The following is a 27,997-nucleotide window of genomic DNA, read 5'->3' as shown; positions in this document are numbered from 1 at the left end:
ACAGGTAACCCAACAAAACAATTGAAAGCTTTTATTGTGATACCTTGAATAGATACAATATAGTGAAACAACAAATGATGTACAGTATTGCAAGGACAAAACAGCAACACAGCCATGTCACCTGTAAAAGAAAGCATTTTAAAGAGTTTAAGAAACAATGAGGCACAACTCAACTGCCATTTATGACTCATGCTTTAGACCTTAAACCACTTGTAACAGTCCTTTTAAAAGAAACCTCTGAAGTATCTGTTCCTTTTCCAGTAAGTGTTTATATTGCTGGTTGGCTTAACATGAGTCTCAGTGAAGTCCAATAAAGTGTCCAAGAAGTTTAACAGTAATTTGACAGCTTCTTCCTCTCATGGCCAATATCCAAGGCTGGAGATGACTGAAGTTTGGTCTGTGAGTCTGGAGGTCACTGCTGTGCAATCTGGCTGCTGAGATGAGCGGGCAGGAGGAGCCCTACGAGCGGCATTTGGAGGGAAGTGCGTGGCCACCAACCCTGGCACCCGGCCTTGGGGCACTCTTGCACTGGTCCACCAGTGGGAAATACAGATGACCTTTGGTTATGGGTGCAGTGGGGACTCTGTCAGAACCTCTGAGGCCAGTTTTTAACTCAAAGAAATATCATAACCCATATGATTCCCAAGGACTGAAAGCACACCACCCACATTGGCCATTATGCTGGGCCTTGCCACTGGGACATTACAATGGAGCTGTAACAATCTTCCTTCACACAGTTTGCCATTGTACAGCTTACACCCAACAAGGCAAGTTCATATCCTGGCCCTTTAACTGGCAGATGAAATGAAGGTTACCAGGCCACTAAAAGCATTCAGCAGGAGTGGTTAGGCTGAGTAGTCAGCAATCCCTCACCAAATTATGCAGCTGATTTCACAGCAAGTTTGCAACGTGACAATCTTTATACATGGCAGCAATTGCCTTCTAGTAATCAAAAAGGTATTAAAATAACCAGCCAAAGAAGAACTCTAGGGTTTGGAGGCAGACTCAGTCCTGGAAAACCATTGTTACAACCATTATTTTGGACCTAGACAGAGACTGTGTGGTCAGATTACTAAAGTCACACCAAATTATAATTAATTACTTTAGGACAGGTGTGGCTTTAGAGGTTCAGTGGAAAAAAAAAAACTTTCAATACATGTACATTTTTGCTAGCAAATTCCTATGCATCCCAATGAACTTTTCTTCTAAGCCAGCTCATAGTCAGTTCATTTGGTCCAAGAAAGAGCCAGCAAGAAACAAAGGTTCACAAAAGCTTTTTGTTACAATTTATAAAAAACAAAATACAAAATAAATGTTAAGACCAAAAATAACCAGTACAAGTAACAAAAGTGCTCAAGTTGGAGGGGAAGTAAACTTGCCCAGAGCAAACGCATACAAACTTTAAATATAATCTTTAATATATTACAAAAATTGGTTAGAGGGAAAATGCTTTAGTAAAATTTTTTTTTCAAGTAAGTTTATTTTTCTTTCAAATGACTGCTGGAGGGTTCAGTGACCAGACTGACCTCTTCACATCTGCCAGCAGTCATTGCTATCTGGATTCAACTTTCACCAAAACCAATAACAAGAATTCTCTATATCTTTCTGAGGGGAGAAAATAATCATTGATGCTGCCAAAGAACACAGGAAGAAAATTCACATATTCCCTCAAAAGAATGAGCCTCAAGAATTGTTATATGGCAGCATAAAATAGTGATTTTGTACTAGTTCTATTCTTTACTCCTTCTAAGCATCCACTCTTAATAAAAGACCAAAAAGAATATTGCTTAGTTTGGTTCTCTTGAAAGCCATAAACATCACATATAGGTCATTAACTCTTTATGCCAGTAGTCTGAAGCTCTGTGTGCTAAGCACTTGAAGTCCCAACCTTTGGCATCAAAGTTAATTAAGGTTTTGGTGAAAATGTCCAGTTTGAAATATAAATAATGCACTGAAGAAAGAGGTTGAATTTTTAAGAATAAGACTGTGTTACAGACAGCATTAGCTTACTAACAAGAGCTAGCCAAACCCCCAATTTTGGAGAGAAAAATCTTTAATACTTTATGTATTTTCTTTAATTTCAACTCTCTCTGGAAAAGCAGCCATTACTTTTGCCTTCAGTCCAGTGTACTGCCTCAGCAAGTCTGTAGGCAGGAAATAAGAAAAGCCCAAAGATACACAAACCTCACACAAGCTGTTCACAAGTATCAACATTGCAACAGGACTTAAAAGCCAACACAAACTTTTTGCTGATAGAAGTTTTAGTGCCTTCCTTGTTGGCAACATACATTGCAATGGTGGAAAACAAAATCCCAAGAAATCCAGGTCAAAAAGAGCACGAGACAGGCAACACCCAAGCCCATCTTGCATCAATGACATTGTTAAAAATGAGACCTGACGTGAACACAAAGTAGTAACATGTAAGCTACAAAATCCAGATTGAACGTAACTGTACCACCTCAGGCCTCTGGACTGAAACCCAACAGCTTGAACTACTTCTCTAATTCTTACATTTTTAATTCATGGATATCAATCATGACAACAGCTGGCAGGCAGTTTAGCCGGCCTGCATCACAGAGAATGTGTATACCCAGGAGAATGCTCTTCTCACTCCCCACAAAAACACTGGAAAGCTGGTTTTAAAGATTTGTATTGCCCCTACCCATTGGCATAATTTTTCATGTCTGACAATTTCTAAAGTGCAGCAGAGTTCAGAAAGCCTATGAGAGAGTCCCAAAAACAGAACAGCAGCAGCAGCACCTGTGATTAATTTCACAGGTGCCATATTAGAATTGTTATTGAGAGAAAGGGATTTAGTATGGCAAGGCTTCTGTATTGTTCAGTTATAGGACTTATGTAGTGTTAAAGGGTTTTTTTTTCAAACAGTTTGTCCTCAAGCATTAAAAGGCTTAACATACAAAAAGTCTGTTTAATTTGAAAATTAAGTTAGCAAATTTATGTAGAGCATTTCTTTCACAGTTGCTCAGTTTGCATACACAGATACCAACAGCTCATATTGTGCATATACTTTCCAGAAGTTTCTCTCATTAACTGATTCCATTAAAGAAACAGCATGAGAACAAAAGAGAAGGTGAGTTTCGTATAAATTTTTATTATAAAAAGATACTTGGGGATGATTTAGCCAGCAAACCAGGAAAGCCTTTCCCCACCCACAAATTTTAAAAACTATCTTGCTATTTTATTTTATGAAAAAACAAGTCAAACTTCCCTTCCCTCTTATTACTTCTCCTTTTCCTACAGGTACTATATTAATTTTCATGTCATAGGCTCTGGCCATTTCTCACAAAAATAAATATTTTTGTTCAAATGTAGCAGAAGCAGAAGACTTCAACAAGTTTCCTTGACAACAACCTCTTTGTCCAGTGCATTAGGACTATACATGTAAATGGAACCAGCCATAAAAATTTACTGATGCACAAGTCCCTGTTACTGGCAAAGGTACAGTACCAAAACTTTGTTTTTTCCTAATATATCAACTAATTTTCTTTTTCAAAATAGAAGATGCATATATTTTTCTGTCTTTTTCATCTTGCAAGTTATAGTTTTATAAATTTTTTATCCAGCAAACTCCTTAGGGAATATGTTGGTCTTAAAGGAACATGTTCTATAGCATTATTGATTTTAAATCCTTCTATGTTATTTCATTAAGATAGCAAATCTCTGGCAGAACCTTTCCTAACAACTTGAGACCTGCTAACTTCGATCAGTGCAACTGAAATATTTTTTGAAGTGAGCACTGTACCTTTAACCAATTCACCTACAAGATGTACATAGGTTGTGGTACACTCAAATTGAAAAAAGAAATTAATAACTACAATACTGCATCCTCTTCACTGCCAAACACATCAGAAAATGCTACATATAAAAAAGCACCCCATCCCATACATTCTTTCGGACTGCTCAGGTACAGAACTTCTACAGGACTGGAGTGTAGGTGTTTAGGCAAGAAGCATGCACAGCAGAAGTAGCATTAAAGGCATAGGTCAGAGAGATGCTAACCAGTAAAATCTGTTTTCAATTAGTGAACTGTTTCTCTAGTCAGAGAGTTTAGAAAAAGGTCATCCAAAATGTTCCAAAACAACTCTTCACACAATAATACACGTACAAAAAGAGGGAACTTACACAAGGAGAAAAGGCAAACATGGCCTGAAATAGCCACTTACACTACACTACTCATTTGTGAGGTTTCAGAGTTCAGTGATATTCTCAGGGCCACTCTAGCCAAGCTCTTCCTTTACTTTGCAATAGTCTTTGTAAAGCCTGTTCCACAGAATATAGTCCAAACAGAAGGAAAAAGGTTGTGGTTCACTCCCAGCCATTGTCTTTTATCATGTGGGCAAGTTCAATGATAAATTTTCCTTCTTTGTATTTCTGACTGCTCTCAAAAGCATGTTCCTGGAAAAGGAAAAAAAAATATCAAGACAACACTGAATTAAGCTCAGGAAATGAAGTATTTTAAACTTCAAGCTTACATTAAAAATACAAACCAGGAGCCATTACAGTTAACAACCCATATTGGTTACACTGAGTAAGGGGAGGGAGGGGAAAAATTAGAGGTTGAAAAGCAGTGAGAAGGAAACAGAAGCAAACTTCTCTTAAGTGGAATCAGCAGATCTACTGCACAGATCTTGCTGCAGAACTATCCATGTTCTCTCTCTGCTAATTCCCTAGAATTAGGGAATTTCAATGCTTTTAAAAGTAAAGGTTAGGAAATGGCATGTTATATGTGTTATTTATTCCCAGAAGTAATGAAAAGAGGGAATGCAAACCTCTTCAAAAGCTCTCCTCTATATTCATCATCACAGGGAATGCATTAGGAAAACTAAGATCTGAAGCTACATTGAATCAGTGAAAATCCTACCCAGAACCTAACATTTTCAAAACCTCAAACTTGCAACACAGCTGCAAGTGCACAGGTAAATTTTCAAGCAACAGAATTGAGATGGAGTCCACATGATTTCTAAACAGTGCAATATGCTCAGTACCATTTATTGTAGTTTATATTTTTGCTGTATAACCAAGTTTTGCAATCCAAGACACTACAGACTCTGACAATTTCTCCCACCTGGTTCAGTGCATGTGTGCTTGGCAGTCTTGCAAAAAGATTACCAAACAGAAATATTAGATAGCTGCAATAGCACCTATAGCTCATGCTTGATTTGCAGTCCAGAGTGAAGTTATTCTCTGCTACAGCATTTCTGCAGATGCAAGGAAGCAAACCTGCATTGGAGCCTGATGTACACAAAAGCACCAGAGCTAACTCACCTAAACTGTCAGCAAAGGTGCTACTCAGTGGCTACTCAAACATCTGTGCTTCAACACACAAACACTGATTGAGGTTTTAAGTGTATTACTTACATATTTCCATCCAAGAGTGGTTTTACAGTTTTCACAATAGATATCTGCTACAGCATGTAAACCTGTCAGAAGAACTCTCTCCTCTGCTGGACCACAGCCCACATTTACCCTGGAAAAAAAAGGGAGAAATTATGTTAACAGATGAGTGTGTTTCTTTTCTTACTGTTCCCTACCCTTTTCTCCTGCAGACAAAAAATAGTTAAAAAAAATGCCTAACTCATTCAATGCTGCAGAACTAACTTCCTCAGTTACACTGAGCAGAAGGACAGGAAGAAAAAAGGGGTTTGTTTTTTGGTGTTAAGTGGCTATGGTGTCACTGTTGGTGACACCCACTTATTCCCAGCAACAAAGACAAGCTAAATAGTTAAACTTGCAGAGAACAGAAGACTACACAGTAAGTGGACACTTCTACAGTTTCAGGCTTTACTTCAAAAACAATTTGAGACCTCTCTAATGGAAGTCTGTACCAGTGAATCAGCACCAACAGCTGAATTTAGAACCAGCACCAAAATAGCAGCAAGAAAAAAGCCTCATAAATATTTCTTTGCTACAGATCAGCAGACAAAGTTCTGATGAACGAACAGCTATTTCAAAACAAAACATCCCATGAAGTACTGCATCAAGCCAATTTTTCCACAAACGAGTCTCTGCAGAAAACATGAGGCAAGACTAAACCAAGTTTTTGGACAGTTTTAAACAGGAGCAAAATTTTGCCATTTTTGCTGTTGTAGTACCAGATTCTTCCTATTAGAATTATAGCAGAAATCCCAGGTCACTACTAAACAACTACATATTAAAAGAATTTCAAGGATCTGTGATCAAATCCTTTGCAGTTACAGTTCCATTATCCTGGTCAAAAATAGACCAGGACACTCAACTGTATCTCTTTTTCAAAATGCTACAAAAGAAGCTGCTGAAAAATAAAGACAAAAATGCAATCCTGCATATTAAAACTTAAAATACACCCACTAACAAATGCAAAGAGGCTCCTATCAAGGGAAGGACGTGCCTAAGATTGCAAATATTAGGCTTGATAAGATCACAGAGACCTTTTGCCTCTAGCACATTGCAATGTTCAAGGTCATTTAAGATGCACCAAGTCTACTGAAACATTAACCTGTAAATGTATCCAACTGTCAGACTGGGAAATTCTTTAGACCACAGCAGAGCTGTCTAAAGAAAATCTACAGTCAATCACTCAATACCTTGTGACTTCTGGAGTATCTCAGAATGGCAGCTCCGGCTTGAAACAGCTACCATTACATACACAAAAGGAATTTCACATTAACACTCTCCCCTAATCTTTCAGCTCTTAGCAGAATTACTTAAAATGTAAGATAAACTCATATATGTGCACAGGAATGCTTCAGAATCAGCCCAGTGGCTCTTTAACAACTATTGCTGGTGAGTAAAGCCAGCATTAAAAAGAACAGGGCAAAGTACAGCTACATTAATTCCTACTGTTTTCCCTCTGGGAAGCTAAAGTTACACTCTGCAGGTGGTGTACAGAACCAGAACCACATACTTACACAGAATTGAAGAGGTAGGCTCGTCCCTGGCTTCCCTGGAAGGACTGCATTAAAATAAAAGAAATTGCACATGTTAAAAAACACAAGCCTCACCAAACAAAAAATAGTTCCAGAAGGATATGTAAGTAAACACACAATGCTAATATAGATATAAACTAATTTGGATTAATTGCTTTATACTAGTTCTTTATAGGAAAGTCTGGTCAGACAATTTTTCACCTACAATAGATTTTTAATAATTATTTTATCTTACTTTGTCAAGTGCTATTGCCCAAAATTGAATATCCATAACACAAGCAAAACAGTTTTTTCTACTCCTCTGCAAGATATCAATTCTCATTTTCCTAGACATCCTTCATGCTAATTGAAATAATCTGCTTTTAACTCAAAGGGAATTACTCACATCTCCTCTGTCTTCCCCTGCTGCAGCCAGAAGATGATTTATTTCAATTTCATTGCTTCATTTGATATAAGAGCAGTGAAATTCTGGACCAAGCATAAAATGAGCATATTGTACTCAGGAAATGCATCCGATGAGTTTATAATTCACAGATAAGGTCAGCTTCATTTTAGTAAGACAACTGTTACCATCAAATGCCTGACCACAGGCATTTGCTTTCAGATCTCTCACATTCCTGACAAATTATGGACAAACGATGACTGTTAAGACTTTCTTAGCTGGATCTCAATTAATGTTTTAGTTCAGAGCAGCAGCACAGTTTTGAATTAAAACCCCTAATCAGCCACACTTACTGGGGGCTGGTTTGGCTTGTGGAGCAGTTTCAGTTCCTGGGAACTGCACCCTTGATCCTTCTGAACCAACTAAACCAACAGCTCTTCTCCCATGCACTCAGCAATGTTAATGCAGACACAGACCTGAACCTGTGCTCAGGATATGAGCTGCAGACATCCTGGGAGAACTTGTGAGCAGACTAGAGGTAGTCACAGGTAAAACATTCCAAACCTCTGTCCCACACATCACTGCTTTCATCTGGTGCCTTCTGCATTGAATTACTTGGTAATTTAGATACAACCATTATTTCCCATCCAAACAGGATCACACTGGAACTGAGTTTTTCTTTTTTCTCTTCCATACTAAATTCCATCAAAAAAAAAGAACCCTGTAAACTGTCTTAATTTTTTTCTTCCAGGCTTTCCATTCTCTAACCTACTTTCAAGAAAATTAATTACTTTATCCATGATGCAGTGAAAGTACAATTGTTTTTCAGAATCCCTGTGGTTCTGGTGTTGAACATCACAGACCAATTTTTCAGAAGCCTGCATTAGATAAACATGGAAGGATTTTGGAAGGAAAACATCAACCTGAATACTTCTGCATGGTTTTGGTTGCATCAGGCATGAAACCATAGTCAGAATGTCCTTTCTGCAATGGATTCCTCTTCTGACATGTAATTAGTTATATCATTACAAGTAATTTGACATGAAAATAGGTATTTTGCCAGTCTACCAACTAGCAACACAACAGCCATAATTGTTGTCTTTTAATTACTCAGAACAGTTTGCAAGGAAACCCCCCACTTTGCAAAAAGAAAAGGCATATAAATTAATCCTTTTCAATCAACACTAACCAGATTATATACTGCAATGATGTTTAAAGAAGTCCCTGACTCTGGACTGCTCTAAGTAGCAATAGTGGCAGAGTAGTTACATACAGCCCTTATGTACTTGTAAAATCTTTAATAGAAGATGAGAAATTCTGCTTAACAGTTCATAGCACTAATATTTTATTATTTTAGCAACCATTTAAAAGAAGTATTGAGAGACCAGAAGAAATGGCCTCAGGTTGCACCAGTGGAGGTTTAGGTTGGATTCCAGGAAACATTTCTACACCAAAAGGGTTGTCAAGCAATGGAATGAGCTACCCAGGGCAGTGGTGGAGTCACCATAGACACAGATGTGGCACTTGGGGACACGGTTTAGTGGTAGGTCACTGCTGGGTTTGTGGTTGGACTTGATGACCTTACAGGTCTTTTCCAAGCTCACTGATTCTAAGGAAGTTCTACCCTTAGCAAAGACAAAAGAAAAAGCACTGTCTCCACCAACCCGAACTACAAGTCTTATTTTTCACCAGGCAAGGAAAACCAGATAGGCTGTGCAGGAGAGTGAAACCTGAAACTTCAGGTGGGACTGACCCTGAAAAGGGGAGACTTGGTTGAGGACAGTGTCTGAACAGCTCTGCCAGAAAAAAAAATTATCCTTATAGCTGCCTTTAAAACAAACAAAAACCTCGCCACTAGTTCAGTTCTCCTGAGATACTTAAACACAAAACTGGTGGAGTGGTGCAGACCTACACTCTGCAGCTCCTACAGATCACCAGGACTCCCCAGACTAGAGCCAGTGGGAAACAGAGAATGCTTACTGCAGGTGGAAACAAAACTCTTCAGGTGCTCTTAAAAACTGCCCATTAACAAATGAGTAACTAGCCTGCATAAACAACACATTAGAGAAAACTACAGAGGTGCAAGTCCAAAATTTAAGAAAGGGTAAAGGGAACACTTCAAAAATCCTCTTACTCATTAAGAAGTAAACATAAAACTAGAACTTCCTTGTTTCATGTGCCTGGAATGATTAAAAAGAACTTCCAAAGTCATGATGACCATTGATATTTACTTAAGCTACTGTAAAAATTCTTAAAATGAAAAAAGGTGCAGCCATTTCCCCTTGTTTTAAAAACGCCATGTTGTGAACTAGAATTCACAAATCCTTTTCCAAACAGCACCAAGAAATACTCTATTAATCATGTGCTAGTTTCTCTATTTGTATGTAATTACACATGCCAACTACATACAAATTTTTTGGTTTTTTTGGTCTTGTCCTACATAATAATTTTTAGACTACTTACATGCCATACCTGAAGTTCCCCAGCAGGCTGGGGAAGGAAAAAAAAAAAAGATTCCAGAAAAAAAAACAAAGAGTCAGGAGATCTTCTGAACGATCTTATGCAATTACTTCTGCCAAGTTTATGTTTAGTCTTGACTTAGTATCACCTAATAAAAGCTCTCCTTTGACCCTGCATTTTTCAAAATTAAGCAGAGGGCAGTAACAGGATGCCAGGAATAGCACAAAAAGCAGCTATTCCCCTCTCTTGTTTCATAAGCTGAAAAAACTTCAAGCCAAATGAAATACAAACCACTGGTTGGAAAGTACTGTTTTAGTTGTTTTTCTTTTCCTAATATATTTTTAAAGATGACTTGACTTTTCTTGCACCCTTTGCTTTGTTGCCCTAGATATACAGTACTCTTCTAGGCTTATTTTCCCTCAGAAATGGCCATTACCTTCTAATTTTTAGGATTATCAAGGTAGAGTGGAGGGAGCAACACAATCTTTTCCTGTGACAGTGATTTTACAAAGTCTGTTCACAAAAATCTCACTGTGAAAAGCTCCACCCTTCCAACCTTGCTTCCCATTCCCAGAGTATGGCTGATCAATTTGATACCATCTTTTCTTACCTACACTCATGTTTAGAGGCTAAGGATTGTATTTACATGCCACAGAACAGTTGTTTCCATGCCCAGCTGTGAAGAGCAAGTTCCTCCATGTTTACATCACCCAGATAACTCAACAGGAACCTGCAGCAACTTGTGTAACTGCATTCTGGGACACAGAACGTGGGTCCAGGCAACTCAGACTTCCCTTTAAAACCAGTGCCCAGCCACATCCTCACAGCATTGAATGGTCTGCAATCCAGCCATGCAGAGCTCTTACACGCTGACTGGGATAGAAGCACTGCAAAGATACCAATTTTTAAATTCCCGTGCCTTTGAACTTTTATTATCCATCTCTTATCAGCACTTGGCAGTCAGTTTCTTATTCACATGAACAGCTGAGATTTGCCCCCAAAACTCTATTCAAACACCACAAAAAGGTACACATCTGTCACAGATGCATCCTCTGAACGGTGAGAGAAAGATTTATTATCAGAACTCTACTTTCTGATGCAGCCTACTACTAGAAATGGAAAGAGGACAACTCAGTTTGGTGCTCGAGTTGCTTGCTAAGCTTGTAACTTGGCTATAAACACAGTATTTTGCATAACCAGAAAAATTAATACTGAACATTTGCTTTAACCAGCACAACGTTTCTCACACTCTGCACTGTATGATTCAGTTACACTGATATGAATTTTAAGGGACTGACAGGTTGAACACCTTGTGTGTCAACTCCTCAAAGAAAATCCAAGAAAGTACTTTAAATGGCAATGTGAAGGACTAACAGGCACAACTGTTCAAACCAGTCTGCAGACAAACCACTCTTCAAAAGAATAAACATCACCTATGCAAACACAAACTTTAACTTTGCAACATTTGTTCAGCACTCCCAAGATCACGAACACTATATATAAATCAGAACTAAAGCAGAACATTCTATTCAAACTGAGTCTTACATATGTCTTACTCAGTAGAGTGGAATTAGAAGAGAGTAGCGTGACCAACGCTCATCAATAATGACTCTCAGCAACCAGGATTTTTACTTAGAAGCTGGGCAATTTATCAGTTCCACTAATATCTGCAGTTGAACTTTACACTTGTTATAAGGCTGGTTTTTTATGGTCCTCAATTAATAATACTGTACTGATTTATGAGTTAACTTATTCCTTAGAAAATCCGTATCTCTGACCAGCTGCCCATTTATACAGAAGGATGTTTAAGATCTATCATGTTTTCTTGTTTCAGCCCAGCTAAAAGTATCCAGAATGTCTAATATTATCAGCAAAAATGTTGAACTGTCCTTACAAAGCACAGTAAAGTCACCTGCAGGAATGGTTTGGATCTAGGATCTCTTCAAGTCATCTGACAGACCTCTGTCACTGATACACTGTGTGGTAAAGAAGCTTTTTACGTGTTTCACTTGCACACACATGCAGAATTAGGTATGATCTGTGCTTGTAAGTTAAACTCACCCTTACCTCTAACACCAGGATTAGCTGTTTTACCCAGGAGGAAAGGAAATATCAGTCAAGCAGAACATGTATTTACTGCCCTAAGGCACAGCTGAAGGCATGGCTGGGGGAAGGGATGCTACTGAAAAGCTTATGCCATCAATTATTCCCCAGAGATGGGATTAGATTGCATGGCTAGGGATCACGCTCTACAGCAAATATCCAGGGAAACTGCCATCTTAGCATGTACTGGGGGCAAGGCAGGTGTTATTCTGAGCAAGTCACAGGGGCACTACCAGTGTCTGCAAGCTACTGGAAACACAGAGATGAAATATTAAAGGAGGAAAATGAAAGAAGTCCATAGGTTTTTATTCGGTTTAATTTTCTTGAGTTTCCTTTCATTTGCTGGCGTTCCCTTTACAAGCTAAGATAGATCAAGCTGAATCAGTTCTCTGAACAAATAAGCAAATTAGGGAAATACAGAAAACTGTATTTGTTAGGGGCAGCATTCTTAAAGTAAACCAGCAACACAAGGGCTCTGATGTGTGAAATTATCTCCTCAGCAAGATGCATCAGAGACTGTAAGGATATCCTCACTTCCAGACTTACAGCATAAATTCAGAAAACTGAATTCAACCTAAGGTACAGACACAAATATATCAGAGGAAAACCCCCACATTTGTTCCAGTTGGTGTTTCCCTCACATCCAAATCCTTGATAATGCAGACCACCAGAGATGCTGCTGCTCAGCTGCATCCTAGGCAAGTTCTAGAAGACTCCATGATAAACAGGATTTTTTTTAAAGCTCATTTTCATTCAATTATTTACTGACTTTTATTAAGCAAGTTATGAAGTTCAATATGCAGAGAATAACCTTAAAAAATTCTATCCCAAAAACTGCATGCCTGCAATCCTGGCAAATGATAGTTCCCCAAAGTGAAGACTTTGTCAGGCAGGACAAGTTATCTTGACCTATGCAGCTTCTTGAATGGATTTCAGAAATAATTATGTCAAAATACACAGAGGAGAACACTTCCCTTGCACTTTCCAACTCCTTTAAGCTTTCAAATCTATTCTTGGATGTTTTCCAAAGATTGCTTCTCTTTCAAAAACCAGATTCTTCCCCCAGAAGAAAAAAATGAACCCAAAAAACTAAAAGCGTCTTGGAAAAAATTATCAGCAGAATATTTATGAAATTGGTGCAGGAACAAAAACAGCCTTCAAGAATACATAGAACAGGCCCATCTATCTTCCTAAATACTTGTTATATCATAAGCAAAGGAGGATTGCAAATTGAACCAAGCTAAGCACAGCATATTTACTTAAAGACAATAAACCCTTTAAAAATTCCTCTTGATCTCATCAGTTAAATAGTGGCGGACAAAACCACAGATTGCTAAGCAAGACTAAAAATGTTTTAGCATCTATTTAGGCTTAGGACTCCTCCTTCTCATCAATAATAGAAGAACAATCACACTGAATGCCTTGGAGAACTAAATTTAAGCACTAAGATCATTCTTTCACCCACAAGGTGCAAGGATTTCCCAGTGGAGTCAATAACAATTGCATATATATATACACCTTTATGCAGAACTCATTCTTGAAAATATTGACACATCTAGTCCTGTCTGTGACTTCACATGACTTTTTTCCCCTTTGGTCAGATATGCTTGGCAATGAATGAGACAGAACAAAGTCACAGTATTTATACAGACATCTATACAAAGTAATCCAAATTCTCTCTATTCCCAGAATTAAGGCACACTGTAAGATGCTTCAATAGTCTTCAAGCAGGTCAACCCTGAGCAACAAAACATCCTCTGCAGTACATCCAATACATTCCAAGAGTCCATTAAGTACTTGTAATTTTTTGTAATTTGTTGGATCATACCTGAATTTCTAAACAATTATTGGAACTTACTAGGTACAAACCAAGTGCTTAGGAACTTATGCTCTTCAAGGAATATTTGTCTCCTACAAAATTTACTGCTCTTAATAATCACTGCACATTTCCTACTATTACACAACAAATCAAAAGAGCTCTTTCAGTGAGGCCTTCCACAAAACTTACTCCAGAATTGCTCCAAGAGCAGCAAATATATAACATTTTATTTAGCCCACAAAAGTGGTAACCTCCCCTGTACTTCAATAAGTCGTGTAGAAGTTCTCTCAAAATTAAATTATGTTTGGATTTTTAATATTATTATTATTAACATATACTGTTTGGTCACTTTCTATGTGCTGTTTGAGCATCTTAAATCCACAAAGTGCCTCCTCCTATGGTAGCAATTTTAAATCCACTAGGTGCTTCCTATGTTATCAGCTCCTTGCCTTAGTCTTCATCAAGACCCATTGTTCATAGTTTCTCTTCTGTGCCTACAGTCCTGGTAGGATATGGTTCTAAAAATATTTGCCTTTTTAAAGACATTTTAAAGAGCCATAGGTTCTTCCCCATCTTGTGAACACAACCCAGTGTAGTGATGATAGGTTTATTCCTTCTCATAGCCTTTAAAAAATACTTTTAACATGCTGACAGACTCTGAAGTCTTCACCAAAGAAAGAGAAAATCCAGCACTCACAGACCCGTTAGCAACTCAAATCAGTCATGTCTAAGATGCACCTGGCATCACCTCACACTTACTCCAATTAAAAGCCACCTGCAATTTATAACTTTTCTGTATCCTTCAAATCAATGGTTGCCCTAAGATAACCTGGGAGTTATAAATTATTAAGGCAACTGTTCATACATGTGTGCAGCTGTACAGACTAACGTTTGTCATTATCTCTACTACCAATGACCTCCCAGTCTGGGGCTCCTCATCTCAACCAGTGCTCTTCCCATGCCTTCCCCTTCCCCAGGCTCCTCCCCAGCTGCTGAAAACACAAGGTTATTACAGGGTGAAACCCTCTAGAAATGTATGTTCTAACCACTAACATCATGTTGATTTCAACACTGGGCAGCAACCAAGTCCTTTCACAGCTGCAGAGAAAACAAAAGCCACAACTGAATTCACTTGAGGAGGTAACACATTTTTAGCCAGTCTCATTAATCTGTGTTCTTATTTCTAAGCTATTGCCAAGACTCTTGGTTGCCATTTTATCACCAGCAAGGGCCCAAGAAAAAGAGAGCTTTGTGATTCATTCCAGGGCAAGAAAGAGATCCTGCTGCTCAAACAGAACAGAAAATGGAAAGGTGATTCGTGTATGCTGCCATCCTTGTCACACAATTGACATCAACAGTTCTCAAAAGCAGAATTATTGCAAATCTGTATTGAAGTTAGGGTATTCTGAGGATCAGAATCAAAGGGATGATTGACAGAAATATGCAGCACTTCTTGCTTTTCTATGACAGACCAACATTTAAGAGAAACACCACTCAGTTCACAGCATAACTTATCTTTTTATCTTCAAGTCAAAAACCACTACAGTGTCAGGTATGATAAAGCCTTAAGCCTCAAAGCATATTAGAAAGCCAGTTGGAGCTGCTTTAAATTAGAAGTGCACCATGCATTTTAGTTCATTTTTCCCTGACCACACATGAGGAAGAAACAAGCACCACGTACCCAGAAAAGAAGGGGCAAGGGACAACCCCCAAATGAAGCAGCTACAGCCAGGCATTAAGTAAATACTGTTTGCTTTTATCTGCTGCAGAGGACCTGTGGCACGGGGTGCTGGCATGAAGTAAAGGAAGCATTTGGAACAAAGTGAGACTCTGCAACCAAAAACTGTATTTAGAGAATGTAACACAGTTTTAGGTTTGCACTAGGCCTTCAAGGTAAGGCAGTGGGAGGGGAAAAGTCAGGTTGAACAGTCCAAGTCTCTACTCCTTCAATAAATCCAAAGCAGCCCAGGAACCACACTGTTCTTTGTTAACTTTAGAGGGTATATAATCAACTTGCTACACCTCAGGTTGGTTTGTGTTTGTTTGGGGTTTTTTTCTGCATCTGAGTAGTAACTAGAATTCTAGATGTGTCAGAAAACCATCTGTAACCTAGGTTCATTGCATACAATGTGCCTCAACTCCCCCCCTCCCAAGGGCCAGCTGTACTTATTTTTAATGATCCAAGTCTATCTATTGCTTTGCAATTGTTTCCATCAGAAGAACTTCTCCAGTGTTGGATGATATAAAGCTTCAGCCTAAGGAAGATGAGGGTTTTCCAAAGCTATGTCCCAAATACAAGTACAATAGATGACAAAGGTTTTTTTATTTTAGAAACATACAAAAAATATACCGCACATTTAAATGCATTTCTCTTTTACCATACAGATTTAGACAATAAAATATGCTTAAGAAATCTTAACTAGACAAAATATGAACCAGCTGTCAAATAAGCATATGGTCAACCTGCAAGTACAAATACTTTTCTAAAGTGTCTTCATCAAAAATTATGGAAGCCAGAAATCAAGCAGAATCCATCTCTAACACCCTTTCCAACACCACTGGAAACAACTTAGAAGTAATTGTTTGTATTTACAGATTTTTTGAAGAGTCCCCTATGTTTTCTTTGAATTGAAAATTTGATTCTTAACATTTGAAATTATTTATGAAGCTGTAAAATGAACACATGATTTGCTTAACATATTTGAAGTATTCTGTTGACCAAAGCTCCCAAGCCCTTGGACAAAATTGGCTCATGTAGCAAATGTGGCAGCTTAGTTGGCATGCAAAAGTTAAGTCCACAAAAAGAAAAGCTTCCTATTAGGTATGTGCTTGGATTGCATTTTCTCAATGAATTAATACATCCTAAGGGACACAGGAAAAAAAAAAAAAAAAAAAAAAAAAAAAAAAAAAAAAAAAAAAAAAAAAAAAAAAAAAGTCTTTCTTCTTGTAGGTATCTACAACCTGAAGTTCAGGAAAGATTAACCCCTCCCAGTATTTTCTGGCCCAGAACAGGAAGTGAAAAATGAACCTGAGTGCTTTTCATTTAGAATGCAGTAGTACCAAAAAGGCCTTATACTCAAATTCTGAAATCAACATGGAAAAAAATTAAATTCGAGGAAAAAGAAAAAATTGTATGGGGAAAACCCATTATTGCCTGATAGCCCTTGGATGAGCAAGCAGGTATATTTTCTCCTCACCCAAAGAAAACGTAATTACAGAAGAAGCAGCATTTTCAAGCCCTCCCATCTCTTCAGCACTGAAGAAGAGCATCACCTGAGTGCTGCTGAACACAAACAGGCAGGAGCAGAGAGAACTTTTAGCATCAAACCCTTTATAACTAATTTTATTTGACAAAGCATTATATAGAGAACATCTGGTATCAAAAAGTTTGAAAAGCAACTGGAGTGTTTTCTCCATGACAGCATCAAGAGTAATTTAATCAGGAGTTTGTTTGAAGCAAAGAATGAACCAGTCTGTCAAGTATTTATCCCAAACATCAAGCTTTCCTACATATTTCATACATCACAACTCTTGGTGTCTTCTAGCAACATGGAAGAAGGGCAGGCCTATTCAAGGTTCCACCTATTCTCTAGGCTCCAACAGTCCAACGATTTTGAACACCTCTGGCTAATCATATTCCTTAGGAGCTGGTAGACAGCAAAAGTGTGGTTACAGATTCAGCAACACAAGTGGGACACTCTAGAAACAGACACCTTTGTGACCTTCAGTCCACCAGAGTCAAAAGAAATCTCTATCGGGAATAGCCATAACCAGAATAATTTTCCTACCCAGAGATCCATGCTTTCTTCTGACAGTTTTCCTTAGCAGACTTTTGAGACACAACAGGTCACAAATAGTACCCACCTGACCGCAGACACAGGCTGTTAACATGGGAAATGTGTTAGATCAACCTTTATGCCACATGCAGAAGGTTCCAGAATATATCCAGTTCTTTAGTACACAACATGTATGACCTAAGAGTGAACCCAAGGAAGATACTTTGAAGTATGCATCAATTTGCATCCCTTATCTACTGGCAGTGGTGTCACAGTGACAACCATTTTGGTTAAGAAATAATTCACGAGGTCTCTAAAGAAACCACTTGCCTTGGAGATCAATTCATCGTGATTGGCGAGATGGGCTCTGCAGTGGATGCAGCTGTAGGTTCGGTGACAGTTTGGCAGGTAAGCCTGGAACGTTTTTGATTTTGTCATTTTTACCATCTCTGCTGGTGGCTCCTCACTCAGCTCAGGGCTGGCACTTGAAGAATTACAACTTTGCTGAACTCGCTGACAAAAGAAACACTGGAATATGCAAGCAAAAGCCGTTGTTGTTCTGGAGTGTGTGTGGCACTTTCCACACAAATGACAGAAGAGAAACAGTCACAACCTGTAGGTGAAAAGAGCAGAACAATTAGCAGCTTACAACAAGACCAGAGTTAACTTGTTATTTAACAAGTCCAGCCATAAAGCAAAGCGTATTTGGAGCAAATGCCTGGCTGCACTACAGGCCCCTTTTCTAAGGCGCTGCGCAGTTCAAGTTCCATTCAACACAGCAAAAAGCAGTTCTGTTCCACTAATGGCTTCTACTCCATCACACTTCTAATGAGGGGCAAGATTCAAACAGCTCTCCACACAAAACACAAGCACTTTCTACGTTATACCAGGTGTACTCTTTAAGACATCCATGCAGAAAATCCCACTGAAAAGGTCAGGAAGGAGAGGAGGTTAATTTGTCTTTGAAGTTCTAGTGGTCAGTTGCAATATAGTGAGCAACAAGGAAGGCAATCTTGGAAAACACTTGTTCTGTCCAACAGTAAATATATTTTATATATGTACACTTCAGTTTTCAGCAAAAATTTAGCAGGATCACGTCTGGCTTTAAGTCAAATACCAAGATACTGCCACGCTATTCAGGGATCCTGTCTGCTCTTTCAAGCTCTGCAGAATTATGCCTTTAGGCAAAGACCTTCTTAACTAGTGTCCTGATCAAAGCTAATTAGGTACTTCCTCACTGTACCAGAATAGCCTGATGGAAGCCACCGAACCCACAATCTGATACTGAAGCTCAATTCTGCACAGAGAACACCCAACTGCAAATCCTTAGTCCTCAGAGTGCATTTCAGACAGTACATGTCAGAGCATGCACAGCCTCCTGCTGTGCTGGAAAGCAAACCTTTTTATTTTGCCTGAAAATGAAACAGATGCTAAACACTGATAACATCTCCTGGTCTGCCCGAGGCCAGCAGCTCTCAGGGTATGCAGGCACCGTGCTAATGAGCACTCCCAACACTGCACCGTCAACTTGTGTCATCGGCTGTCAGCTGACTGCCGGAGTAGGTCAATAGCACAAACAGAAATCAGAGACAATATACGGAATTTACAGTACGCTGATCCAGCTACCAGCATGCAGTTGACCGAGCACAGTTGTAAGCTGTGTGCAGGGCAGCACTAACCTCTCTTCTAGCAGGAGGATACCGGTAATACAGCTAGAGCAGAGAGTGAAAGCTACATAAATTAAAGCCCGTTTATAGGAAGCAGTCACTGGGCTCCAAAAGAAGCCCTGAGAAAGCAAACTGAACAGCAAGCCTAGCACATGAGACAACCACAGCAAAACTTACAGGGGTTTCAGTTTAGTTTTTTTAATTGTAAGCAGGAGAAAACTCAAATTACTGAAGGAATTGCTAAAGAAAATTTCTTACACAAGGAGTTGCAAAGGCAGAGATAAGCCAAAAACAAGACATGTAACACACAACAGGAAACCCAAAAAAATAAAGCAACATGGGAATCCAACAAAATGGGAACAAGTTATCATCCAAGGCATGGATCTACACATGAGAATGACTGGGAAAACATTTGATAAGGGATACATTTATATATTTGAAATAATAACTCCTTTGGGATGAAGAGCAGGACTTAAATGCTAATAGTAATTTAAACAAACATTATATACTTAGAGTCCTGAGATAATTTAACTACATCTGCACAAAGAATAATAATTACATTATTTGCAGAAAACAGTTTGCTCTTGTATAACAGCTAAATATGAAGCCACACTTATCAGAAGATATGAGAGAAAAGTGAACTAAGAACCTGAGGTTTCTGTTAAATTCCCTGTTTGAACTCAATGGTAGATACAGATGTTGTTTAGGTTAATAGAAATAGACAAAACCAGAACAAAACATGGCTTCAGAATGAAAGGCATCACATGCTAAGATATTTTGACTTTGGCTTAAATTAAATCCTTCCATCATTAATTGAAACATGAGTTCAATCCTTGCAGAGGTTCCATAGGTGTAAATGTGGCATTTGGGGATGTGGGTTACTGTGGCCTTGTGTCCTGTGTTAATGGTTGAACTCTATGATCTTAGAGATCTTTCCTAACCTTAGCAACTCTGTGACCCAGAACGTAAAAAGAAAATATTTTTCTCCAAGACATTCCTAGAAATGTTTTCAGTTCACACTTCTAATGGGAAATCTGGACGCTTACAGATTCAATGTACTTCAACTACAGAAATTAAAATAATTCCAAGGCCCATTTAACAGAACTGCATTTGCTATTGCTCTCTTCAAAAAGACGACTCTGTTTGATAGACACCATAGGAACCACAGACCTGTTGCGCCTCTAACAGCACAATTCAGAACAAACCATTTCCTAGCTCGCTCTAACAATGGTGAATAAACCCAGTCTCACTTCCCTCTCACAGTTACGAGCAGTTCCTCGGGCCGCTGCTCATTATTCCGCACAGAACAGAGCAAAAACCCGAACCGACTATTTCCCTCTCGCTCTTCGGCCGCGGCACAGTCCGTGCTTTGGCGCAGCGCAAAGCCAGCTGTGTGTCCAGAAGCTCGACTCGTGTGGCACCTACCAGAGCGGCGGCCCGGGCACGGCGATGTCCGCCGTCGTCGCGGGGCCGCCCCGAACCGGGCCGACAGCGGCCCGGGCCCGCCGCCCGTGACGTCACCGGGCGGGGCGCGGGGCGGCCAAAGGGGCGTGGCGGCGGCCAAAGGGGCGTGGCGGCCCCGCCCCCGCGGGCCCCGGATGTGTAAACAAACACCCCGGTAAGCGTGGCGGGGGGGGGCGGCCCCGAGCGGGCCCGGGGAACGGCGGCTGCCGGCCGTGCGCCGCACGGGAGGAGCCGTGCCAGGAACCGGCCCCTCCGCCGCTCCCGCGGGGCGCTAGGGAAGGAGCGACGCTGAAAGAGTCTTTGAGCAGCTGCACAAAGCCGGACCCAGCCTGTGTACGCACTCTCAGTAACCTGCGGTGAGCTTACTCCAGCAGGGAAAAACCTCCGAGTTAAAGACTGAGCCACAGCAGCCTAATTTTTACCTTTACGTACCAGGAAATAACAGGAGAAAAAAAGCGTGGAGAAAGTTACCGGCTGACACTCCCCTTCCCCGCCGGGAGGGAGCCGCTGGCCCTACGCCTTTAAAGCCGTTTCCTCTCTCACGCCGGGGCACGAAGCTGCGGCCGCGGGTGACGCCGTCGCCTTTTCTGTCGCCCCTCGCAGCGATTCCAGCACGACAGAGGCTCGTTCTCCCTGCGCCACCAGCCGAACACGGCCTCGGCGCTTCTCCGGCCAGCGGCTCCGCGCAGAACCGCACGGCTCCCGGCCCCGCGCGGCGCGGGGAAGAGCGCGGGGGGACCCCACCGGCCCCCGGCGCGCCGAGCTCAGCTTCGCCCCCCCTCAATTATGTAAACCGCCCTTACCCGCCCCGCACCGAGGAGGCTGCGGGCAGACAGCGCTGCCGTCATTTCCAGGCGCTATAAATAGCGCCGAGCCTCCTCCCGCCAGCAAAGTTGCCTCGGCGGCCCCGCGCACGCGGGAGACGGCGCCCCCCACCCGGCCGGGGAGCGGCACGGGGCTCCTCCGGCAGCCGCCTTCACCCGTCCCCTTCCCCCCCGCTCCAAAAAAATAAATCCCAGCACAGGGAAGAGGTGCCGCTTCTCACCCGCTCGGTACTCACCGCTGCGCCGCGCCGACTCCGCTCCCAGCCCGGGCTCCGAGCGGCCCCCGGGCCCCTCTCCCTTAGGGGGCACGGGTAGGAGGGGAGGCGGGACCCCCGGTCCTCGCGCGGCGGGCAGCGAGAGCTCCGCGCCGGGCCTTCACCGAAAAACAAAGAGGGGAGATCAGGGGAGGGGGCGGGACACGACGGCTTCCCTCGCCTCGAAGGTACCGTCTCGGCGGTGGCCGCCGGAAGGGTCATAGACGGGGGCCGGGCGCGCGTGTGCCGCGCTGAGGGCCGAGGAGCGGCCGAGGCATGGTGCCGTGCCCGTGCCGTGCGCTCCGCCCGGGCTCCCGCTCCCGCCGCCGCCGCCGCCTTTGTTTTGCTTTGCCCCGGCCCGGGGGCGCAGCGGCCGTTAAACGCGCTCCCCCCGCGGCCGCCAGCCAATCGCCGCGCGCCCTCGCGCCCGCGCGCGCGCGCCCCCCGCGCCCGGCCCCGCCCCTCCCGGGGGGGGGCGGGCAGAAGCGGCGCGCGCCCCTCCCTCCTTCGCCCCCGGCTGTGTGGAGGAGGGAACGGGCTCGGGCCGGGGGGGCGGGGCCAGAGCGCGAGCGAAGGGGTGTGTTGGGGGCGTCGGCCCCGCCCCCGTTTGGCCCCGCCCCTCCCGCCGGCCGTTGTGCGCGCGGCGGGGCCGGGGGGGGCTGTGGGGGAAGGCGCGTGCCGCCGGGCGCGTGCCGCGAGCGCCCCCCGCCCCTTCACCGCGCCCCCGGAGGGCGGGAAACGGGCGGCGCGCGCTCCTGAGGGCTGAGGCGGGCCCGGCCCTGAGGGGAGCGGCGGCGGGACGGCAGCGGCCACGGAGCGATCGCGGGGTGAAACAGCCCGGGCCGAAACAACCCGCTCGGTTCGCGGTTCCGCCGCCGCCTGCAGTTTCCACGTGAAAGCGCCGCAATCGGCTTTGTCGGATTGATCAGAGTGAGTTTTCACACCAGAAAGAATTTGTCCTCCGCGTTTCTACAGGAATTAGTAAAACCCTGGGAGGTGGCACTGGTCTGGTAAAACGTAAGTGCTGTAGAAAAAAACATTAAGGAAAAAAAGACCACTTAGAGGCTGAAAGACAAGGAGGGTCGGTAGAGCAATTGATTCCAGAGAAAGAGTTTGGGAAAACCTCGTTGCTTATAGAGAAAAAATACACAGCTTTTATGGTGTCAAAGAACAATTTTCCACCTTAGGGAACCAAAACACAACTCACATACAAGTAGTTGCCCAAGTATTTGAGCTCTGTTGGCCGTGATCGTGTTTTTCTTTAAAAAGTCAATAAAAGCCACCCCCTGGTTTATTTTGGCTGTACCCTTTTTATTTCCACGGACAAGGAGTGTAGGGACACAAACTGCTGGAGCCTGTGACGAAGTTGTCATTTACACTGTACCCGCAGGGCTCTGCTGCCATGCTATGAGCTCACACCGACAATAACGCGTTTGTCGCTTCCTTTTCTTGTCGGTCCTGACATAGTTTTTCTTTTTTTCCTAATCTTTACCGAGTGGTTTGTTTTCTTTACCCAAGGGGCTTTAGTACTTTGAGGAATACTAGAGAGAGGGAATCCATTACAATGCAGCTAGTGGCTTTGATCAGTAAACCATGTGCTTGTTGATTTTATTCTGCCTATCCATTTTTTAATGTAATTCACATGTTTATGTGAGGGCTTCATCATATCCTTCCTCCTTAATGGCAAATTAACAGCCAATCTTGAACAGGATAAAAAAGCCCTGCTTGCACAGTAAAGAAGAAACATGCTTTGTTGAAACAGCAGGGCACAAAAATCTGTGAGAGTATTTCCAAAAGGGCTTTTATTGCAATTTTCCCATCGTCTCTCCAGCTCTGGTGCTGGCAGCTGTAGTCCTGTAAGAACAGGAGAAAGGTGATAATCCTGTGGATTTACTTAGCTACACTTCAGAGTGCACCAAATCCAGCTTCCTAATCCAGTTCCCACCAGATGAGTTAGATGAGGCAAAAGCTAAAGATGACCAAGGTAATAATTGGAGTAGAAAAAGAAGCAGGGATGTAGCATCGTTTGGTAGAGAAACACAGTGCATTCTTAGCAATGAGCAGAAGGTCGTGGTACACACAATGCTGATGTCTGCACTGCCCTCCCAACCCACGCAGGGAGGTGTCAGTCCAGCTAAGCCGTGCCTGACGCGTCGGGGGCGACTGAAACCGAGGTGTCAGGCGGGGCTTACACGGCCTGGCACCTCCCGGGGTCACCGGCACTGGTGGCAAAGCTCCCACACGTCCCCCGGCCCTCCGAGGCGATGGTGTCACACCTGCCCAGGCCTGCAGGGCAGCACGGCTCCCCGCGCTGGAGCGCAGCTCTCACGCTCTCTGAAGTCCTGATGATGCTCTGATTCAGTACAAACTCAAAGTAGCACAAGCCTGGCACTCTTAGTGCTGCTGTGCCTGCTTTTCTACGGGTATGAACACAACACAGGGATTCTGCCTTTTATTTACCTCAAGAGACCTGCTGTGATCTTGGTTTGGTGTTGGGAACTGACCAGGTTACACAGAATCGGGGGTTAAAGCTTACATGATGAATAAAAAACAACCAGCAATCCAGTGTGGAATGCAGCAATGACTGTCCTTTTCAGAGATGACAAGATGGACAAGGGGGAGAAAGAAGTGTCTGTCATTCAGCAAGGACAGCAAAGGATCCTGAAAGCTGAACAGTGTTTCCATTGTTTTAACACAAGCTCCGCTTCTCTGCTGAAAGATCCAAATGACAAGGACACTGAGGCTTTCTTTCTCTTGGCTGTTTGTTTCCCTAGTAACAAATACACAAGCTGCACTGTTAGATACTATCCTTTCATCCTTTTCTCTCTCTCTCTTTTTTTTTTAGATAAAGACATGTCAAGGATGTAGTCAGTGATAGCAGGTGAAGGTTGCTTGGAGGAATGAACCTCCAATACAGCGTGATGCACTTGAGGGCACTGCATGTAATCAGTGGCTGAGACAGTGAAATAGCTTAAAAAGCATAGAAGAAAAATATCATTACTTCCTTTGCTTCTTCAGGATATGTTAAGTCTCAAAAGTTTGGAGACTTTAACCAAGTTTAAAAAAATCAATTTGTCTTAGAATTTCAAACTCCAGATCCTCTGTGTTAGCTGAAAGAAAACCACTGAAAGAAGGAAAAATTAATTTTTAAAAAAATGAATTTAACTACTTTCCTATATGCTTGCCATAAATGCAAGCTTAGTAATGAAAAACAAGAAATCTGATCTTGTGTTCTCTGTTTAGTCAGGTTTGTAACATTGTGTTCTCCAAAGTTCTCCAAGGAAAACAAAAATGCATCTTTTTTCTTGGGACATGGCAGCAATTGATCTAAAGAGCATAATGTAGAAATAACTTACAAAATTAATATCAAACTTCTGATTATATAGTATGAAAATACAACATAATGCATTAATTGTACACCAGCTTGTTGCTAGGTCATAAGTTATACTGCTATTTATCACAGTGTATTTTAGTTGCTTGTCTGGAACTGCCTGTAGGGAGGTATTTCAGGTGAACAAATAAATTAGTCTCCTTTCATTTGGGATGCTTTCTGAGACCAATAGAACTATTAAATTGTACCACTTGTGCCAATATAAAACCTGCAAACCCCAAAAAGATGCAGTGAAGCTGCATCTTCAGTGGATCAGGGAATATCAAGTGATGTGATCAGCTGTCCTGAAACACTTTGATGTCTCAAGCTTTCCTCAAGGGGACAATAAGCAGAGGAATTTGTTTGGGGGCTATGAATCAAACAAATCTGTATCATGATTTTTATGTGATGTAGACATCTGCTCATATACATATAAATGGATGTGATGTGGAAAAAAACCAGAATCACCCAGAGCTCCAGATCCCTAATTTAGGAGAATATACGTTCTCTCTATCAGAGGGCTGAAATACACACCACTGGAGGGCAGTTTGTCATCTGCAAAATCTGAAATGCTCTGTTTATGCCCACCATCACTGTGGAAGATCTACTTTATCTCTTGTGTGACTTTTGAAATAGCAAAACCAGATGTTAATTAAACTTTTCTAATATTCAGACTGACAGATATACAAGTGTCCTACCTAGAGAAGAGAGGTTCTCCAGGGAATTAGCCAGGACACATGCCCTTCAAGCATCACCATGCTTTAGCAGCTAGGTTAAATTTTATTATATTTTACCCTTGCATTTGTTTTTTAAATAATTTAATATCAACTTCCAGTAGAAAATCTAGATCTTTCTCTGCATGATAACACTAAGAGTTGAGTTTTGTTTTATACTTCTTTTTTGTTCTTAAACAGAAATATTAGGCCCACAAAATAATCATGGTGCTATAAGCACAGTAATGAAAATGGTGATCAGAAGAGCAAGTGACAGCTGTATTTATTGTTGAAATTTGGTTTTTGTACTAACCAAGCTGTGGAGAGATGAGGTTTTGTCTGTTCTCAAAAGCAGATGCAACTGCAGGGACTGTGTCCAGGCTGTGTAAGTGGGGAAACCTGGTGGTGTCTCCTTCTCCTTATGGCTTTGGTTGTTGGCTTTGTGAGTCTCTCAGGAGACTCAAGAGCAGAACAGGCAATTGTAGTGTGTAAATACCTGTGTGTATGTCTAAAACCTACAACACTGTGTTTCTAATGGGAGAATCTGTGACTGTTCCATTTGTGTTTGTATCTGGCACGCCTCTGGAAATGCAGGATTGACAGATCCTGTCTGTCTGTTCTGTAACTTCCCCCTCATCTCTGATAAAGGAGCAGTAGCTCTTTCACGCTGTCTCAAGCTCCTTTGCAAGGGGTGCTGTCTAGGGGAGATCACCTCTGGAGACTGAAATGCCAGAACTGTTCTAAGCCCTCCCTGATAGTGGCTGTGTGACTGTGACTGCAGAGAGGGCTGCAGGCTGTGCCTCCAGCATCAAACACTGAGACTGTAGACAAGGAGCAGTGTGCACCTTACCTGGACACTGGAAACAGCACCATCAGTTTCCAGCTGTTCACTCCTGGTAAGGAAATGACACAGTACAATGGAATATTTAACTTGCAAACAGGAGTGGCAACACAGTAAACCAGCACAACACCATGTAGAAAACTAATTGCACTTGATGAGGACATAGCATTTAAATCACAAAATCAGATGCTAGCAGGGATTGCCTGTATTTAGCAGTAGAGAAAGCAGAAGATGTGTTTTTCTGAGGAAAAAGGAAAAGGTAGTAGAATAAAGAGAATTATGTAAGCTTTTCAATGCATACATACATGTTAAAAACTCCACTCAAATGTAGGATTGTCACCTATCTCATGCAGCTGTCAACTCCTTGGTGAACTGTTGGCCAGCTGTTGCTTATCTGGGAAGTTAAACCTGTGTTTTGTGAGCCACAGAAAAGCAGAGATTAAATTTCTGTTGATATGTGTTTTGTAGAAACACATTCTGCATATGCTTGCCTATATATGCAAAACAGTTGGCTAGGGGCAGGGATTTAAGCTTTTTCTGTGTTGGTATTGTTCAGTTTCCTTTTTTTTTTTTTTTTTTTTTTTTTTTTTTTTTTTTTTTTTTTTTTCTTTCTTCTAAGAGATGTGTTTCTCATCTTAAAACCCAGACTTATATTTCCATCTTCATTTTCTGTCCTGCCCAGATTAGGGCATCCAGCACAAGAATATTCTGTCGTTTCACAGATAAACAGAGCCAGAGGATTATTGTAATCATGTGGTACAACTCACTGTGGGACACAAGCCATGTGACTGGTGATATTACTTGTCATTTAAACCAGAACATCCCTTAGGGAAACATGCCTTAGTACATCCTGTCTCTACAAATTGTTAATTCCTTGTTCCAGTCATTAATTACTCTCATTGACAGTTATATATCTCTTATTTCTCCCTTGAATGTGTTTAATTTTACCTTTCAGCTGCTGTTTCCTCTGTCTCTGTAAGATGGAGGAGACTGTAGGACTCACTACAGACATGAGAACATCCTTTTAAGTAATAGCATTTGATAAAGCACATTTTTCAATTTCTAAGTTGTTTCTATATCTCTTCTCAGATCCTTTTCCAAGGTATCAAATTATTTCTTGAGCTGTGGATTTCAGCAGTGGATTCAAGCATGGGACTGTTCTTTTCCTGTTCAGACAGTCAGATGATCATATCTATCTGTGCAGTTAATTGCCAGTTCAACTGATTCTTCATTGGGATCCCCAAAGGCATTTCAGAATTGCTGCTCCCACTTCAAAAGCAGGAGTATCTTATAAGGGGCAAGCAAAGCCAAAGTTACCTAATTGATGGTAAAAACATTTTCACCTTCTTAGTGTTTTCTCATGAATCAGGCTAGACATACCATACAAATGAAAAGCTT

At 41.8% G+C, this 27,997-nt stretch overlaps 1 protein-coding gene and 1 long non-coding RNA gene across 2 annotated transcripts; one reads left to right on the top strand and one right to left on the bottom strand.

The window, feature by feature from the left end:
- Positions 1–5: 5 nt before the first annotated feature.
- On the bottom strand, positions 6–21,795 carry YPEL1 (yippee like 1). The gene is made up of 5 exons (XM_066331391.1): positions 21,658–21,795; positions 17,797–18,079; positions 6,909–6,952; positions 5,380–5,488; positions 6–4,416 (listed from the first exon to the last, which is right to left on the bottom strand). Exons 2-5 carry the CDS (start codon positions 17,911–17,913, stop codon positions 4,327–4,329), a joined length of 360 nt encoding a protein of 119 aa, XP_066187488.1. The 5' UTR covers positions 17,914–18,079; positions 21,658–21,795; the 3' UTR covers positions 6–4,326.
- Positions 20,693–21,123, top strand: LOC136368919 (uncharacterized). Its single transcript, XR_010744929.1, has 2 exons — positions 20,693–20,953; positions 21,033–21,123. It is a non-coding gene; the product is annotated as an uncharacterized lncRNA (long non-coding RNA).
- Positions 21,796–27,997: the final 6,202 nt, after the last annotated feature.

The sequence above is a fragment of the Sylvia atricapilla genome, chromosome 17 (assembly GCF_009819655.1).
Source record: "Sylvia atricapilla isolate bSylAtr1 chromosome 17, bSylAtr1.pri, whole genome shotgun sequence".
NCBI classification, from domain to species: domain Eukaryota; kingdom Metazoa; phylum Chordata; class Aves; order Passeriformes; family Sylviidae; genus Sylvia; species Sylvia atricapilla.
The sequence above is the reverse complement of the archived record's forward strand: the minus strand, read 5'-3'. Positions and strand labels throughout refer to the sequence as shown.

What these genes read in the sequence shown, in the direction of transcription:
- YPEL1 (XM_066331391.1), bottom strand. Translation starts at nt 17,913, where the DNA reads ATGGTAAAAATGACAAAATCAAAAACGTTCCAGGCTTACCTGCCAAAC. An exon ending in GCCTACCTCTTCAATTCTGT is followed by an intron (nt 5,489 to 6,908) that starts GTAAGTATGTGG and finishes TTTTTTTTCCAG; the next exon opens with GGTAAATGTGGGCTGTGGTC. An exon ending in CCACTCTTGGATGGAAATAT is followed by an intron (nt 4,417 to 5,379) that starts GTAAGTAATACA and finishes TTCCTTTTCCAG; the next exon opens with GAACATGCTTTTGAGAGCAG.